At 33.0% G+C, this 19,737-nt stretch overlaps 2 protein-coding genes across 5 annotated transcripts in view; one reads left to right on the top strand and one right to left on the bottom strand.

Moving 5' to 3' along the window:
* LOC124369079 (RYamide neuropeptides-like) overlaps positions 1 to 2,775 on the top strand; it is a 142,598-nt gene extending 139,823 nt beyond the window's left edge. For all 3 annotated transcript variants that reach the window (XM_046826798.1, XM_046826796.1, XM_046826797.1), the window contains one exon: positions 2,537 to 2,775. In XM_046826798.1, the coding sequence (XP_046682754.1) occupies positions 2,537 to 2,616 (80 nt within the window). In that variant the 3' untranslated portion in view covers positions 2,617 to 2,775. The remainder of the gene's footprint in view (positions 1 to 2,536) is intronic.
* Positions 2,776 to 6,355: 3,580 nt separating this feature from the next.
* LOC124369078 (protein lap1-like) overlaps positions 6,356 to 19,737 on the bottom strand; it is a 51,894-nt gene continuing 38,512 nt past the window's right edge. For both annotated transcript variants that reach the window (XM_046826794.1, XM_046826795.1), the window contains one exon: positions 6,356 to 13,142. In XM_046826794.1, the coding sequence (XP_046682750.1) occupies positions 12,978 to 13,142 (165 nt within the window). In that variant the 3' untranslated portion in view covers positions 6,356 to 12,977. The remainder of the gene's footprint in view (positions 13,143 to 19,737) is intronic.

Genomic DNA, 19,737 nt, shown 5'->3' with positions numbered 1-19,737 from the left:
TTTTCCTTCTTCTACAGCGTCCTTTACAGAGTGAGTTTCCAGAGTTGTTTGTAAAGTTGATTCCATTGGCTCATTTTCTACAACAGAAACTGTTGTGAGTTTTACTGCCTAAGCCAGAGGATTGGGGTATTAGTTCACCACTTTTCTCGTTTGCGAGTCTTTGTGGGTTGTGATACATACACTTCCTCATCCGAACTAAAATATCAAATCACTGTGCCCAGATGAAACAATTACTATAAGTGTCACATTCTTCATCAGATGACAAAAAATCCCCACATTTATTCTTCTTTGTATTTCTTTTTTTCTTTTGTTTTGGTTTTTCTTTTAGAATTTTTTCTTCTTGTTGTTGGATCAAGTCTTGTTCAGTGATGCTTTGGCCAGCTGGTACATTTAGTTTCTTTTTTATAGAGCTTCGGGGGTGTCACAATTTCACTCCTTTTCTTTTCTAGATGAGATAGAAAAGATTCTCCAACAAGTTCTAAGTCAGCTGATGCAATTTTTGATGGGAGGCGTTTTTAATATCTCATCTTTGTTAAGTGGATAAATTCCTGACTTTCTAAACCCAGATATTATGTTTGTTGAAGTGTTTTCCTCAAGTGAATCCAATGTCTTTTTTAAAAGCCTAGGAAATAAGTCTTTAGGCAGAGATGCAACATTTTTTCCACTTTCGGTTTGTTTCCATTGTTCCATTGTTTGCTTCCATTTAATTTTTTAATGGTCTGAAATATGCCACATCTAGAGGCTGAGTTAAGTGGCTTGAATTTGGTGGTAAGCAAACAAAAGATATGTTATTCTCCTGACATAGTTGAAGTACATTGATGCTTAAATGAGAGCTTAAATTGTCCCCTATTACTACCTTTTTCCCCTCTTTTTTCTTTTAATTCTGGAAGGAGGTGTGATGTAAACCATTCTTCAAACGTTGGTAAGTCAATCCATCCATGTCGAGAGTCCTGTTGTATCTAGCTCCAACAGGGCCACCTTCTGTCCATGTGTTCCATAAATGTTCAGCCTTGTATATAACATAAGGTGGTATTGGCTCTCCAGCAGCATTAGCACAGAACATTATGTTGTTGTGCTTGATTTTGTGGAGTTCATAACACGTTCGGGGTACTTACAACCCCTACGACAAATGATCTTCTTACGTCCAGGGTCATCAGTCATGTTAGTTTCATCGTAATTATATATATTGCTGGGTGGTACCGGTTCATCATCTGTCAAAACTTGTTCTAGATTCTCAATAAATTCAGTTATTGAATCCTCAGTCACTGCGGCCGTACTCTTTTAATGTTTGAAGCGAACCGCTTTGTTAATAAAGGGTGTCTTGCTAAGAAAGATTTAGCCCGAGTCTCGTCCAGGTAAATTGTCTTTAAATTGTCTAACAACCTTTCCTTGCCTACAGAGATAAGCTTTAACAACAAAACGTAAAATCAACTTCATCCATGGGAAAGCCATATTCAGAAAGCTTATCTACGTGGCTTGCAAATGCTTGTTCCTCTTCTTTACTAAAGATATTTGGATGACCAGGTGAAGAGGTGTGCCGTTTTTTCAGCTTATTTTTGATGGTGCTTCGGCCAGATCTTGAAATGTGACTCAGCCTGTCGTTGACCTCATTTGTCCTGATCTAATAGCTTCTAAGCAGTCGTTAAGTTTGGCTTCCGTGTAATTCATGATATTTTCTACTCCCTGGTTGCCTCTTGTACTTTGATGGCATCTTTTTGTATCTGAAATAAATAACATAGTGTTGGTAACTCAAACAATAAATAATTAGCATTATAAAAATGGATAGAACGCCATTTACAAACAGTTTAGTCAATTTTATATCATTAGTACGGGCTACTTTTGGCCCACTTTTTTTACTGGGACAAAGTTACCCGTTTTTCTTCAGTTACCAACACACTTTCTTTATCTATTCTAGCATCATAATATCTTAAAAGTTAATCCAGAAACCTGATATATATTGTTTATTAGGATAATATTGGCTTTGAATTGTAGCACTTACCTTAACTAAAGTATGTTAAAACAATCCCGGTAACTGATGAAAGTTTGACAACCACAAAACACGACTCTTCGACAAGGTTATGCAATAAGAACTGTTTCAACCTAGCGGCCAATTTATGAACTATTTTGAAGGTAGCCATCCTTGACTAGTGCTGTGACCTTGCGGATTCGCCTATTACTACTCGAACCGTATGCGATCGGACTGTTACAGACTAGGCTATGTTTCTTTTTCCATTATGGGACCAAGTAACACCCCAGGGCCAAAGTAACCCGGAATTACGGTACTGAGATGATTGTTTTTAAACATGTTTAGTGGATTCACCGATCAAATAAAATATCAAAATAAATATCTTCATGAGACAAAACCTCTGTGAATTATGGCAGATAAACCCGCAAATAACTACTAACATTTTTTAATACAAACTATTTTACTGTATTTGTAAAAAATAAATGTAAGATAGAAAACTAACTTTAAGTGTTGGTAAACATTTGTTCCCTTAATAGTTACCTTGTTAACTAATAATGTGTGGGTTTCTAGGAAGGTTTCAAATGAGGAGCAGTCAGAAGAAGATATCAACTAATCCCTGCCATTCCCAACCAAAGACAGTGCATTTTTGAGTTTGGTGATCTCTTTATGTTTATTCCAGATTGTAAATGTGTCAAAAATATGTTATTTTAACATGTAAATTGTGGAATTTATTTTGTCAAATGACTGGTTGTTGAATATGTATTGTATTTATAAATAAATATTTTGATTGCTCATCATAAACAAATCAGTGCAAATAAGGTGTTTAATTTAATTTCCTAGAAAGTCATTGCTTAAAAATTAATATAAATTAATTTTATGGCTGAGGTTTTATATATAAAAATATTACAAATCAGCTGTTACTATTTATGAATAACCATTCAAAATATAGTTGTGCAAAATTTGGTACACTTGGCACTGTGTAATAATGCATTAAAGGAACGTTTTTTCTATGTTAAATCATTTTATCAATTTTGGTTTAAGGAAAAGTCTTCTAGACATTAAGAAACAATTTTGTGAGAACTCTTGAATTGTTCATAACATTAAATGTTAAGTAAAGTGTACACAACACACAAGTGTAACAAATTGCCTTAAATTGAAATCAACATAATTAGTGTTTATCACAATAATGTTATTATTCCAACTGAACATTACATTCCTATGACAGTAATGATACATCCTCAAGGCCTGGATCACACTGCCATTAACAGCTTTGAATGCTAAAATCAAAATCAATAAAACTTCATGAGAGTAATCATTAGTTAAATGTAATACCAGATTATTATGAACTATAAGTCATCACTAAATTGCAGCACGCAGATCAAACATAAACTCTGCCAGTTGCAAGTGTCATGAAGGTGCAACTAACTGTACATATATTGGAACTTATATTGTTTCCAATAATTTTTCTTAAGGGACTGATTACCGGTTCACCGAATACAATCAAATGCTACAGGAGCTGATAATATTTCAATTATTCTGGTGAAAAAAAATTCTCTTTAATATTATTCCTGCATTTATTAATCTTTGGTTGAGGTCTGGTATTTTCTCCGACAAACGGAAGTTAGCCCTTGTCCGACCTTTAAACAATATCTTTTCCCCTTCACTCCCACAGGACTACAGACCAATAAGTGGACTAAAGAGGAGGGTCTCTCTCTAAACGACTAAAGAGGATAGTGCACTGTCAAATACGTGAATTCCTACTGTCCTACAATATCCTCAATATGTATCAATCTGGCTTCCGTTGTTATCACAGTACATAGACTGCGCTGTTGCAGATAACTGACGATATTCAGCTTGCCATGGATCAAAGACAGTGCACTGATTTGGTTTTGTTCGATTATTAAAAGGCTTTTGATTCAGTTGACAATAACCTATTATTAGCCAAATTAAAACATATGGGTATTTCTGAGTCGGTTACTTCTTGGATGAGATCTTATCTTGTTGGTAGACGGCAGTGTGTCCATACTGAGGGTGCTATACCTGATTGGAAAACTCAGTGTAAGACAAGAAATTGAAAGTAATAGATGATGGCATCAATGAAGACATTAAACAAGTAATAAAATGGACAGAAATTCATGGACTACTTAACTCTGCCAAAACAAAACCTATAATCTGCAGTAGTGTTAGAAGTTTGGGACTTACCATTAACTCTATGATAGACTAGTCTGAGCATGTAGCAGGCATTTGTAAAAAGTTTTTCGCTACGCACTTATTGGAGAAAATGCATTTACTGTGGATATTTTACTGTTCCATTCTTCCATATTAAACTGTTACTTGTGAAAACACTTGTATTTCCATACTTTAACTACTGCAACTCTATAATTAATGGCAATTGTTTTGAGCAACAAACTCCAGAGAATCCAAAATAATTGCATTCGATTTTTGTTTGATTTATGAAAGTATGACCATATTACATCTTACTACATTCACTTATCAATATTAAAATTAAATAATTTAAGAAGCATTCAAATTTTGAATGTGTTATATTCTATTCTTAAAAGTGGGTTTCCACAAGTCAACAATTTCAAATTTATTTGTATTTATTTATCATAGAACAGCAATATTTAATAAATCCTTCAATGTTATTGCATGCAGAGCTTGGAATTCCCTTCCAGATAGCATTAAAGAACTGGAAAGCCAGTTGCGATTCAATTCAGCTTTGGAAAAATTCTTGGATCGGATGACTGTGGCTGTTGAGACTGATTGTGTGGGCATAAGCAGGAGGAATGAATGGGTTGGAAAACATATTTTATTTGTAATGTAATATATGTTATTCTGCAGAGTAATATTTGTTTTTATTTATACTCATTTAAAAAGATTATAAACCGATTTAAGTTTATAAATTTTTCTACTGGAGTTATCTATTTGTTTAGTGGTTGAATTTCGTTGAGGTTAAATGTAAGAAAGAGCAATGTGACCCTAATTTTGTCTCTGTACTTATGTACTAATAAAGAAATGATGACTATGACTTGAAGTCAATAAGTAACACATAGGAAAATCGCATTGACAGTAGAATAAAATTTCATACTTGCAGAATCATTGTTACATACAGAATCATAAGTCATGTATTGTAGGCATAAAAATTTACTACATAAAGAAATAAACAATATTGTGAGTGAACTTTGATCTCTGGTATAGATTAAAATTAATACTCACTGTACCATGCAGAGATTTTAGGCAATGTGCTTTTGGGAAGAAGAATTTGTTCTATTATAATAACCTTTCGTTATCAATAGAAGATATTGATATAATTTCATAAATCTGCAAAAAATATCCTATAACAGCTCTACATATAATTTTTCGATAATTTCTTTTTAATTTCTGTTTGTTTTTTAACTAGTTTGTAATTTAATATCATTAAATGAGCATTTTCTGGACAGTGAACATACACTTGCTCATGGATAAATACAAGTTCTGACACATACAATTCTACATGGTCTAAAGTTTGTCTGTGTCTGTAAGCTTTTGACAGAGAAATGAACAGTCCAACTGCCGTCTCTAAAACAAAAATAGAAGACTAGTATCAGACAGCCAAAAATTAATCCTTGGCAGAAGAAAATTCTACTGTTTGTTAGTTGTTACTCCCAGTTATGATATCTAAATTAAACATGGACTGGAGCTTCATCCCATATAGTCAGCACAGCTTCTTGTATCAGTACAGCTTCCTTGCTGTTCATCTTTAGAGCAGACTCAGTGTATTGGTCAGCCAGCAATAGTGGTAATTTGAAACGGTCATACACTGTACTACCGTGGGATAACAAAATTGCTGTTATGACCAAATCCAAGCTACAGACTATGTCAAAGTTATTACTTTTGCAATAACAAATCAAGAAATATACTTCAACCATTCAAATATGTGTTTTACTTGCCAGGCTCTTTCACAACAAATGCATTTCATTTATTACGAGAATTTTTTTCCATTGTCTTAACTACTTCTTCAATAACATTTAACTGATCAACACTTGTTTTATGTATGATATCATAATAAATATTACTCAGGATAGTCTCCAAACAATCTGTTTCATGGACATTAGTTGTATAAACAGTTGATAAATTAAATTCAGACAGAGAATGACTTGTGAGAAACTATTTCGTGAGAAACTTCAAATAGTGGTTTTATTTATTTTGAACAAATGTAAGTGTGATACATTAAAAAAAATGATATGTAGATCTAAAATTAACTTCTTTACATCACTCTACTTGAGTTAATGTTAACATTTCCTTTGAGGTACCTTCTCTCATTCTATGGCAAAAATAATATCACCTTACTTATAGTATTTCTGTTTTGATCGTTCTTATTGAAAGGATTTAAAATTAAATACTACACAATGCATGCTTAAGTGTTTTAATTCATTTATAACAATATGTTTTATATTAACACACACATTTATCACTAGCCTTAAAAACATATCTTCAAAGAATAAAAAATTAATCTTATACAATTTTAATTACAGGTTCTGTAAATGCTAAAACAACAATTATAACCGGTATCAGAAAGTGTAATTACTAAGACTAGTCTTAATTTTATAATACTCAACTTTTTTATAAATACTTATTAGTTAAAATGTATGACTTTTTTTTTAGTTCCTAAAAGTGGGCAGTTAATTGACCATTTTTCAACACAACTACAAAATTAAACTTAAATTTTCTGATCAGTTTATTAACCATCTTTTGACAATAATGTTTAGAGGAAAAATCAGGAATTACTTGTTAGTGCTCAGTGGATCTACTGGATCCATACAAGAAGAAATGTTAAAGCATTTTTCTATGAAATTTTAACCTATCCTACTCAGAGAAAACTTTATTCCTTGATAAATTAACCACCATGTTATAAATGGCATCAAGTAAAGCCCATCCATTGTTGTTCATATGTCAGATTTATGCAACCAGAATTCAAGTGCTGACTTCACAATCGCTCTGTATTGTGTATTTGTGCAGTTGATTATAATTACCAATATTCAAGTTAATTTCAATTAGTTTCTTGTTATTGATTAAAGCATTGTGTTACATTGCTATTAAATTTGCATAGTTCTAACACAATGTGTATTACAACATGTATAATATGTATAACATGTCATGTTATAAATTAAAACAACTAATTCACCATGGTTATTTGTGTCATCTCCTTCTTGTTGTTCAGAATTGGGGGCTATAGAATCAAAATATATCATGCATAATCTTTTAGTGTTCTTATGGATTCTAATCAGACGTGAATAAATTAACGATGTTGTTTTGAAAGCTATTAGGAACCAAAGAGTTTTATGTGGATCACTCTGTGTCTCAATTTTTCAATATCTTGTCTGATACTTAGACATCCTTGGTGAGAAGCCATCTTTAGAATGTCATGACTGTAGTTTGGAAGAAGGACTGGAGTTACACAAATACAACAATGAAGGCTTAGCAGAGAAAATTCTTTTTTCTGGAACAGATTGAATATAAGATGCATGAATACTAGTAGATGCATGACTGTAGTTTCATCTTCCTTCTTGTTCATATTATAATACTAAAGCTGGTTTTTTTTTCTATAAAGTTACAATGTATTCATAGAAAACGGAGAGCTAAGAGTTTTGGGATGTAAAGTTTGCATGAGATATATGTTTGTTGGTCATACTTGGGACATTTAACCTGGTAATTAGACATATTTCCACTGAAAACTTTTTGTGTCATATGGCATTTTTTAACAATGACCTTGGAAAGTTTTTACACAATATCAAAGTGGTGTTAATGTTGAGTTTAGCTCCAGTTCACCTTCCTCTTAGTGCAGTGTCTGGAATCTGACACTGTCACAGCCTTGACTCCTGGAATCTGAAGTCGGCAATAGAAATTTCAAAATAAACTATTTACATTGTTTCGACGTCAGAGTCACCATAGCTATGTGTGAAAGTGATATTTGAGTTTTGATTGAGAAACTGATTATCCCATCAAACTGTTTTTAGCAAGTTCTAAAAAGTTCTATTTGGGTCTTATTGCTATTTTAGACACGAACTCTTTCTAGTTTTTCTGCTTAGGTGTCACTGACCTGAAAGAAAATTTCTGGGGTGTTGGTATGAGTGGATTCCCAAATAAAAATATACACAAAAGCCGTTTTGCTAGAATAATTTTGTGAAGCAAAGCTAACCGACAGATCATATATGTATCTAGAATTATAAGATAATAAGATGATTTATACATAAAATGTTCCGTTCTATAGCACTAAAAGTTGCTCAGTCTTAGTTTAACCTTCTTTGATGCTTACATCAATCTTGAACAAGTTGGTTTCAAAGCAATAATTTTTGTTCCTAGATTTGGACCAATGCCATGACTATCCTCTAACTTTTCTGGTCTATACCAAAAACGTAAGAAAAAGTTTTCTAAGAGCACTAAAAATGGAAACCATGATTTGCTACAATGAAATTAAACAAGACACACTGCTAAATAATAAAGGAGACAGTCAACATCTCATTTCATTTACAATGCTAACAACGGACAGAGAGCTATTTGAGGTGTGAAAAATTATAAAAGATGCAAAAACAGTAAGAAGTACAAAATCCTTACACACTCCATGTACAGCACTTCTAGCAATGACCAGAAAGCTTTAAAAATAAATTCCTTCGCCCTTCATATGACAAAGCAACATTGCCAATATTATTAACAATCTAATCCTTAATTAAAACAAAAAACCCACTGGTAATTTGGGTTATACCAGCAGGAGAACCAAGGAATTTCAAGATTGGCTAAAGATAATCCAAAACAATGACACAAAGTACTTAGACAAGAAGCAATCTTGGAATCCATATTGCTGCATTCTACAAAAAAACAGTTTTAGCCTGTATGTTTTCAAAAGAATAAAAAACACCTGTAACAATGATGCAAACATGACTGCGTACTTCTCACTGATAGAAATTCACATAAGATATGGAATAATGATGTGGTACAACTCATCATGAAAAAACTTGAAGCAGGTGTAAAAAATGTAATATATTTACTACTGTTATATTTACAAAACACAGAAACCAAATCGGCTAAGTGAAAGTTACGACTACAATATCAGAGATGTTACTGTCTATACCATTACAACACACCACCTTTAATAAATAAACCAACCTACATATGAAGGAAACGTTTCAATCTTTTCCCAGAATACTTAAAAAGATGTAAAGACATCAAGAACTTAAAAAAACTGAAGACCTAATTGCTGCAAAGAACTCTACATTATCAAATAATTCTGTAATACCTGACTCAATGAACTAAATATTTATTCACTTGCATATTCTTATTAGCAGTTCTGTTCTCAAAATATATGAATAAAGAATTTAGAATCTGTATCTTCATTATAGAGTCTTATAAGATTTTGTCAACTCCCAATCTTTCCATTTTACAAGATCTTTCAGTCCAGGTAAGCCGGCTCCAGTTCCTTAACATAATCCTTTGATCAGTCTACCTACATATTGGTAGCTTTTCTATTAATTCCAACTGTGAGATAATTTGTCATTCATTGACAGATGATTAAACAAAAGAAGTTATAGAATGAGCCTGGTCAGGAAGGGACAATGTTTGATTAACCTCTTCCATACCAGAGTTGGTTAATGCAACTATAAAGGACTGGAATGGAGACAAACAAAGATCAGTCCATTTGGGGAGAGGTCTGCCAAACAATGACACATTGCAAATAAAGTCTGTTGCAATCCTTTTCACGACGAATAACATAACTGAATTTAATAAGTCTTAAAGCTTTTTAATGATTTATGGAATCAGACTCAGCTTTATGATATTAGATCTATTTTTCTAATTAGACTTGATGCTATATATCAAACTTAAACTTTTAAATCTTACTTCAATATATTGTAGCTTTTTTATGTAGATGATATTATAGCATACAATAGAGATTGGTACAATATCAAGCTATTCTTTATCTAATTTTATAAAGCTAAAACCCTTTTAAAATTCTTTTATTTCAGACACGTGTTTCGGTATAAACTATCTTCAGTGTGAACATTAACCTATATTGGTCACTAACTGACTGACTCACTCACTGATATAAAACATTGGATATTTCTATATGTGTTACATACTGGACTTCCAGTTTAATGATGATGATATTAAGATTTCTCAATCAACCTCAGAGGTTACAGACTGTCTAGCCCTTCCACGAGTCATTTATTCAAATAGAAAGTGAGTTGATTCGAACACATGCTCCAAAATCTCACTAAACAGATGTAAGCTTATGCATGATCTTGATTTTCTCTGAATAGTAATAAGCAGTGTCTCAAAAATCATGTCTTTGTTCTTGTTAGGTGGATTACCAGATTTTAAACATTAAAATTATTTTATTTAATTCATTATCTGATCTTTTATGATGTTTTCTTTCTAAAATTGCCTTAACCATGCCACCTTGTCTGAAATAGAAACCAGGATTACATAAGAGTGGACATGCTCAGAAACTTTGTCTACTGCACCTTCTCTTTAAGCCATTCTTTTCTTTAAGCACTCTTGCTTACTCGAAATTTCTTTATTATTATTCTGTATACTAACAGGATTTTAACAGAAAACATAGATTCAGGGCATATCTTTTATTCTAGAGGCCCATTTGTTTATTTCTTTTATGAATATGTGAAACAATAATAAAATGTGCTGTCATCACAAAACTTTTATAATAAATTACTTTGGCAAGTCTATATGTGCCATATGAGTTATGACTGAGGAATTTAATATTAAAATTCAGCTTGTTGCCACTCCATTTTGTAATGTGGGATGTTTGAGACCTTAGAGCTAGCTGCTTTGAACACCTTGACTTCAGAATTGAGCCTTTGGCTAGTAGGAGAAGCGGTGGGTAAAAGAGGGAGTGTGAGTCCCAGTAAACATCACACAAAATTAGTAATAATTTGTTACCAGTCAAGTGACACAATATTCCTAAATAATATATAAATTATTAAATAACCTAAGTTAAAACTATGAAATGACTATTCCATTTTAACCCATTGGCCTAGCTGATACTTGAAACACGTGGTAGACTTGCACTAGCAGTTAATATTGATGAGATTATAATATTACATTCAAACCATTTTAACTTTTTTCACAAATGTTGTTGCTTATTCCATTTTTCATTTACGTTTTCAAAATTAAATTTTCTAAACATATAGTAATATTTATTACAATTTCTCATTTTCTATACATTAAGAAAACACACACACACATGCACACATACATCTACATATAATCCGATATATAGGAAATTTTTTAAAGAAAAAAAGAAAAACTTTTCAATTTATGGGCTTATTGAAAAACAAATATTTTGTTAACAATTAGATTCATGTAAAATCAAACTAATAAATAGGCCTAAAATACAACACAATTAGTTGATGTAAATGTTTGATTGTTACTAAATTTTAGTTCTTTTATAATGCATAGGGTCTTTAGTTCACCATAAACCACGCATAAAACACCAAGAAACATTACAAAAATATACAGCAACTGAACAGAACAGTGTTACGCACGTGTCCTAGACCAATGGGTTAAGTTATTGTAAAATGTTACATCTGGTATTCAGTTCATTAACATGTTATTTTTGGCAGTAACTATAAAGAAAAGTATTACAAACTAATTCGACAGTTATAAATTTTTATAAAACCTTGCCATAAATTTGATTAGTGGAAACTATATGAAATGCGATGTACTTGATTTAATTCATTACAAAATTATTAAATTATTGTCTTATATAATTAAATAGTTAGATAATATAATACCTAAGATTGTTTAATATTTAATAAAAAAACCACTTCTATTTCAATCTACTTTCAGTCTATTGATATTTATTGAAATTTAAGGATTTACATATACAGATTTATAAAATGTAATAAATTTGATAACTAAACCATATCCATTGAAGACATTTTATCATAAGTCTACTTATAGGCAGTCCCCATTTACAATTGGTTTTTCCCTGATTACTTGATTAAATCTAGTAATAAAATGTTTTGCTAAATCGAGTTAAAAAAAATTATTATGTTTTCAGTCCTGTGCATGGAAAGACTAATTTATGCAACTCTGAAGTATTCATCGTATGGTAATAATTAGCCTGTCCAAAATATAAGTTCTCTATCTTTTATGTACATATTCATGAGATCTTTTACCAATATGTTTCTTTCATTTGGTTCTGACACATTTTCTGGAGGCAATTACTATTTAGTTAATATATGCCAATACCTATTAGTTTTACTGCCGTATTGTCCCTATTTTTATGCCTGACGTCACCCGCCATAACAGCTACTAATTTAGGTCCGTAATGGAACATAATTTCTATTATAATATAAAGCTTGCTGAGCTAAATAGATCCTTAAATTATAGGTACTATTTTCTAGTTGTACTTTTCATAAAATAAATAAACCTAACAAACACATACTTCAGGCACAAAAGTATCTTATTATAACTTGAAACATATTCTACCACGACAACTTAAAATTTCCAGGTCTAAGAAGTTGTTTTAAATGTCATAGTCAACAATGAAAAGTATTATATTCAATTTTAAACAGAACATGGTTTTGCAATTATAAACTATTTAAATTTAAGAATAATACATACCTATTATTTAAAAATTAGCATTCCTCCTTTCTCTTAGAGGTTTCTCTTTGTTAATCGTGGACAATGGTTAAAACTAATTACAATTAAAATAAATTAGATATTACTATTCAAAGTTACACAAGTTGCACACATATATGAGTTATATCACAATCTTAATAAAAAGTTATAAAACAATTCACACCATAAGTCATACTCTTAGCACACATTTAAAATAATACTTAAAATAATACTTTATCAGCAGAAAATTTCTTGATTAGTTAATTTAAATAACAATCAAGTATAGTTAGAATAATTAGTTGTACACTTTGACAAATTAACTGTTCTCCAGTTAAAAACATTAATAAATAAGTAAATAATAAATAATACTGTACAGAAATATCAAACAAGATAACAATTATGTCTGACGAGAGATCATCATTGAAAAAGAGCCAACAGCATTGTTGAGAGTGGATAAAATGGAGGCCAAACTTGATTGGTCTTCTACTTGCAGTATTTTGTCTCCTTCCCTCAATCCTCCATTAGCTGCCAGGGTATTAGATACACTCTTCACATACACGCCCTGTTATTGAATAGGTACAGATTAATTTGGCACTTCAATGAAATAAGATTCGAGTAAATGAGGTGAAAACCGCTAACTTGAACTGTAGACAGCCAAGAACTTTTCTATATTGTGTTGCTGAACAGTAAGGTTGCATATTTATTTGTTTACATAAGCATTATGCACACAGTATCTGCCACCACATTAGATACAAAACAGCACCAGGACATTGTACAATGAAATACATAGTAGGTAATATATGACATTCATGTATATGTATAGTAACAAATACCAAAGGATTGCACAAAACATTGCAATAAGATTTATGTGTGTGGCGAGGGGTGAGAGAGATTCTAATCAAATGTAAGTTTTTACATCACAGTTATTGGCTTGTTTACTAGCATAATTGCTAAATTTCCAGTTATAGAGGTGAATTGGTTGATATTTCGACTTAGAAATCTGAATTAAAACTTTTAGAGTTATAGAGGGCTATTGTAATGTTCCAGACAATTCTAACGCTAATGGAAAATTCTAATTATCAAAGTGTTGACACACTATTCAAATTTTAGGGGTGACATTAACAATGACTATTAAGAGAAACCCAAGGGAATTTGAAATGATTCAACTTATCAAAAATTTAGAATTATTAAGGGTTGAGAGTTATCAAGTTTTGACTAAAAAACATTTTTAGCAGTAAAAAACTGTTCGTATTTACTAGTTAAACCATGGCAGATCAAGTTGTTTAAGCATGCGTGCCTCAGCAGGTACAAATTGTTTGTAATGGTACAATGGCTTTACTGTTAACCACATATCTTCACACATACCTTTAAAATTAAGTACATTTTTTGTTTTAAATATATTACTTGCTCATTTTTGTTGAAAACAATATAAATGTTATTCATATATTTTCATACATCCAGTAAAAATAACAAGTGGTAGAGTTACTAAATGGATAAATTATATGCTTAACTAAATGTTGTTCAACTTGAACATAGCAGTGCAGTCTGTTGGGTAATTTGTGGAAGTTTAAGGATAAACATACTGGAAAATATTACAAAATTTATCCGATGGATGGCAGCACCTCTGTGGCTAATTTATTTTTCTGTCTTTCCCTCAATTTTCAACCGATTTTAATTTAGTACACTAGATAATCGCAAAATTGCATACAGGATAGAAGCAAAATTATTATTTTACTTATAATAACAAACATTATTGTATACAATTCCAATTTTACATGAGGAAATGGAAATTTACATGTAATAGTTTTTTGGACGATAATTCTTAAGAATTTTGAAATTTTTATTTTTAAAATCGATTGAATAGTTTGATCTTGCCATCTCTTGCCAGCTATGTGTCACTGCTGCATTTGAGCAATTGTTAAGTACTGTGCTACGGGAGAATCAATAATTGCAGGGGGGCATGGCACAGCAGTGACGCATAGCTGGCAAAAGATAAATGCTTGCAATTATGGCAAAAACAGTTCTCATCAAACCATTCTACTGATTTTAAAAGTAAAACTTTCATAATCCTTAAGAAACTATTGCCTAAAAACCTATTGCCTGCAAACTTCCATTTTCAAATTTTATACAATAATTTTTGTTACTATAAATAAAACAATTTTTTATTCAATACATGACATTTTATGATTATCTAGTTAACAAATTTAAAATCGGTTGAAAATTAAAGGAAAAAGCAGAAAAATAAATTTAGCCATCCATCAGATAAATTTTGTAACATTTTCAAAATTAAAATTAGTTGAAAACTAAGCAAGAAGACAGAAAACGTGTTTGAGTGCATGATAAAGAAAGTCTTCCTTGCAAATCCATATCTAATTACCAAAGAAAATGGAGATAAATGAAGCACAAAGGAGGCCTACCTACTAAAGGTGTTCTGAAGTTCTACACTTAAGTCTCACTCTTGCACTTTAGGGCAGAGTTCAGAGTATATGGGCAAAAAACAAAATTGGCAGAGCTCTTAAGGGAAAAAACCATGGTCTTGGCCAAGTAGAGGTCATGGCAATTGAAACATGATACCACAACCAGAAACACCAGAAGGCTCAAACAAACAATGCCTAAAGGTGCAGAATATTTAATACTTTCAGACAGTCAGGCAGCATTAAAAGCATTTGACACCTGCTCCTTTGACTCAAAAGCAGTATGGGAATACAAGAATGCACTAAGGGAACTGGTAAATAGGAATAAAGTTGTCCTTGGCTGGGTTCTGGGCCATAAAGGCCTTCATGGGAATGAAACAGCAGACACCCTTCCCAAGGCTCTGAAACCCTTTTGGTAGGGCCAGATCGAGGCCATGAGTGGAGCCTTCTCCGACAATAAAGCACTAGTAAATTATTGAGAAAAGAGGATAAAATTGGAAACTTGAAGAAAGGACTCAGGCACTCAAAAATGTTTACCTCTTCATATATAAAATGGTTGAGACTCCTAGATCTAAGCAAGGAGGATATACGACAAGTACTAGGGATGCTGACAGGACATGCCTGTCTTAGGAAATATCTGATGAAGGTGGGTCTAAGCCAGACTTAGACTTACAACAATTGTATGTAACTATACAAAACCTGAAACGTACCAGTAGCGAGAAACCTGATTTAAATAAACAAAGCAAAACCTCTAAACACTCTGAAACACAAACTGAAAACATAAAATCACCTGTCCACTTTTTCAAGCAAAGCCAAGCCCTCTCTTAATACACAGCTTGGAAAACTTGAAAACCCGTCAAAACCAAGTTGAGGATACCGTGAAAGCACTCAAGTGCCAAATTCAAAATTACACTGAAAAAACTCAACACAGGCCACCATCCCGCACATATTCTAATAGAAATAATAACAGACCAAACAGCCAAATTAGCGTATCCCTCCAAATGGCCAAAAGTAGAGTACTCAGCCAAAAACAAAATGAAACTCCTGACTTTTATCCATCTAAAGCTCAGGAAAAAATGCTCACCAATATTCTTCCAGTATCTGCACTTCCTGGAGAACAAAAAGAAAATGGTAAGATGCAAAAAACACAAACATTACAGCCTACTATGCCACGAGAACCACCAGTCAACGCAAAACCTTCAGGCAAGGATGTGAGTATAGAGGACTCCTATACCAATAATATAGATTTCTACATGGAGCTCATGACAAAGAACCACAGTGATCGACTGAACACTGACAACATTGATACTGATGCATCATCCACTCCTGTGGTGCTAGACCATCTTCCCATATCCAGGCAGCAAATCCTAGTTCAGGCAGATGTTCACCACCATGAATCTTTTTTGGACGACCTTCAAACAAACCAACCTCTCAGCTCTTCTAAATCTATAAATTTTTTAGGCTTTCCTCTGAAAAAATCAGAAAGGGTGAAACCAATAAACTAACCATCTTACATCAAAATATGGATTCACTAGCTTCAAAAATAAACAGACTTGACCATCTTCTTCAAAAAATTAAACCTGATTTAGTTATCTTGAGTGAACATGGATTAAAAGAAGACCAGCTCCTGAACACTAGACTACCTGGATATCTGCTGGCTGGGGGCTTCTCCAGAAAAAACTTCAAGAAAGGAGGAGTAGCCATATATACTAATGAAGAGCTAGGGAACTCAACACAAAATGTACAAACCGGTATTAACTCCACTGAACTCATATATGAACAACATATAATAAAAGTTAATTTAAAAAATAAAGACATCTATATCCTCGGCCTCTACCGACCTCCAAGTGGAAATGTGGACTATGCTTTGGATGCTCTTTCTGACACCCTTGATCTTCTACCAATCTGGAAACATTCCATTATAATTATAGGAGATATTAATATTGACAGACTCCCTCAGGTTTCTAACAACTCAAAACAAGAAGAAAAGAAGAAACTTGAAGAAATGTTAACCAGTCATAACATTGTAAGACTAGAAATTCCAGCAACAAGAGTTGTGCACACCTCCGCATCTTCAATTGATGTAGTATGCACAAATCTTAACAAAGAGGACATTGGTGTTGAAGTCATCAAAACAGGTCTGTCAGACCATACAGAACAATTATGCACTGTAAACCTGCAAACACAGAAAAAAAAACTATCCTAGTTCAACTTGTAGACATTTTACTAAAGTCAATTTGCATCACCTTAAAAACTTACTCAGCTTTGAATCTTTTGACTATGTATACAATACACATGACGCTGACAAAGCCTATGAGTTCTTTAGTAATGTGTTGTGTAGAACACTCAATGCAGCTTGTCCATATAAAAAAACAAGGGCAAAGAAGAAACAAAAGCATAGAAAGGTGTTTAACGAAGAATCTCGTAGGTTAAAAACTGACTATCTGAAGGCCATGGACAAACAAAATTTACATGGAAGAGACATAGACAAAGTTGAAACTGTTGCAATAAAAAGGGTGTATGATCTACAGCTTAAGGAACTCAGAAAACAGGCTACATCACATTTCATTGAGCAATCTAGTAACAAGCAAAAAGCCCTATGGCAAGTGATAAATTATGAAAGATGCCGGGACAACAAAACTTCAGACTCCATAGAACTAGAAATTGATGGAAAACTCCAATCAGACCCACTACCTGTTGCAAACCACCTTAATCTATATTTTACAACAGTAGCTGACAAAACCTTAACAGAAATGGGACTCATACAAACAAGCAAACAACTCAACCAGCTACAGAATCATATACCTGATATATCGTTATGGCCTTGTACCCTGAAATAAACAGAAGAAGCCATTTCTAACCTCAAACAAAAGCCTTCGGCTGGGGTGGATGACATCTCATCAATCCTTTTGAAAGGCTGTTCAGAGGAACTTGTACCACCTCTGACATCTATTATCAACAAAACTTTCTCCCAAGGCATTTTCTCTAGAGCTCTAAAGTTGGCAAAAGTGTTTCCAAAACTAAAAAAAGGATCTCCAACTGACATCAACAACTACAGACCTATATCCCTTCTCTCTACAGTTTCAAAAGTGATTGAAAAAGTAATATTAAACCGGCTTATAACACATTTGACCGACCACAATGTCCTAACCACCCAACAACATGGGTTTCTGAAAGGAAGATCAACAATTTCAGCATTGATAGAACTCACTGAATTCATTATAGATCAGATGGAAGATAGAGCTGCTGTGACTGGCCTTTTTCTGAATTTTACTAAAGCATTTGACTGCCTGGACCATGATATCCTCCTTCAAAAGATGAATAATATGGGAGTCAGAGGAAATGCAGCCAATTGGTTTACAAGCTACCTGGAGGGAAGGACACAAATGGTAGAAATATCATATACCAAAAACAACACCTCATATTGTGTAACATCAACACCACTCCCTCTAAGTAGAAGCGTTCCTCGAGGATCTGTCTTGGGGCCGGTACTTTTTATTCTGCTCACCAACGATCTCCCAAACTATCTCCAAGAGCTTAGCCAGGTACTCATGTATGCTGATGATACTGTCCTCCTCATAGCAAATAAACAAGTAAAAGAACTAGAAATAGCATCCTTTATCGCTCTAAATACAGCAAAACAATATTGTAATCAGAATGACTTAGTATTAAACGACCATAAGACTCAACAACTAAACTTTGGAAGAAGAACAGTTGAATTGACAGGACTCCCAGAAGCTCACCTTGATAATAAAGCTAAATACTTGGGAGTAACTATTGATGACAAACTCACCTGGACACCACATATTGATCAACTTTGTTCAAAACTTAACTCCTGCATCTATGTCCTTAAAAGACTACAGGCTACCAACACTCAGGAGATAACTAAAATTGCCTATTTCGCACTTTTTGAGGCTCATCTCTGATATGGCATAACAGTCTGGGGCAACTCCTCAGCAAAAAATGTGCAACGTATCCTGGTAATTAATAAAAAAGCGATTAGGATCTTAGCCAACCTCAATCCACTTGACTCCTGCAGAAGTACATTTAAAGAACTAAAGATACTCACATCAGTATCCCTCTACATCCAGGAAGTTATCCTTTACACTACTAATCAAAATCTAACAAGAACAGGACAGCTCCATTATTACAACACCAGACATGGAAACAATTTCATTTTACCGAACCACCGTCTCAGCCTATATGAAGAGAAGCCAAGCTAAATGGGACCAAAATTGTTTAACTGCCTTCCTGACTACTTGAAGAAGATCTCCAGACAAAAACATTTTAAGAGGAAACTTCAAGAATGGCTCCTGGAGTGGTCCTTTTACTCGATCAAAGAATTCACTGACTTAAAACAACAACATCAAAATTTGTAAAATTAAAAACCACTTTTGTATATTTATATAAAATATGACTTTACTACCCTGACGCCATTGTATTTCTCCATGAAATTACAAATAAAGAATTTTTGATTTGATTTGAGACTGATAAATGCAGACTGTTTGAAGAGGCAGAAAAATCAACAGAGCATATATGGCTAAACTGTCCTGCCATTCGCAAAACCAGAAAATCATTCCTAGGAGTTTATCTCTTCAGGCCAAAGGATATCAGAGAACAAGAGTCCTTTCAGGACTACGTACTGAGATTCTGGTTCCATCCCCCCATAAAAATAAGACAATAAATAAAATTTGCTTCATTTTGGTGCTGCTTCGTGGTGGCTGAGTTTGGAACTAGTTCTGG

Source organism: Homalodisca vitripennis, chromosome X (genome assembly GCF_021130785.1).
Source record: "Homalodisca vitripennis isolate AUS2020 chromosome X, UT_GWSS_2.1, whole genome shotgun sequence".
Taxonomy (NCBI): Eukaryota; Metazoa; Arthropoda; class Insecta; order Hemiptera; family Cicadellidae; genus Homalodisca; species Homalodisca vitripennis.
Note: the sequence above shows the minus strand (reverse complement) of the source record. Positions and strands in the feature narration are given on the sequence as shown.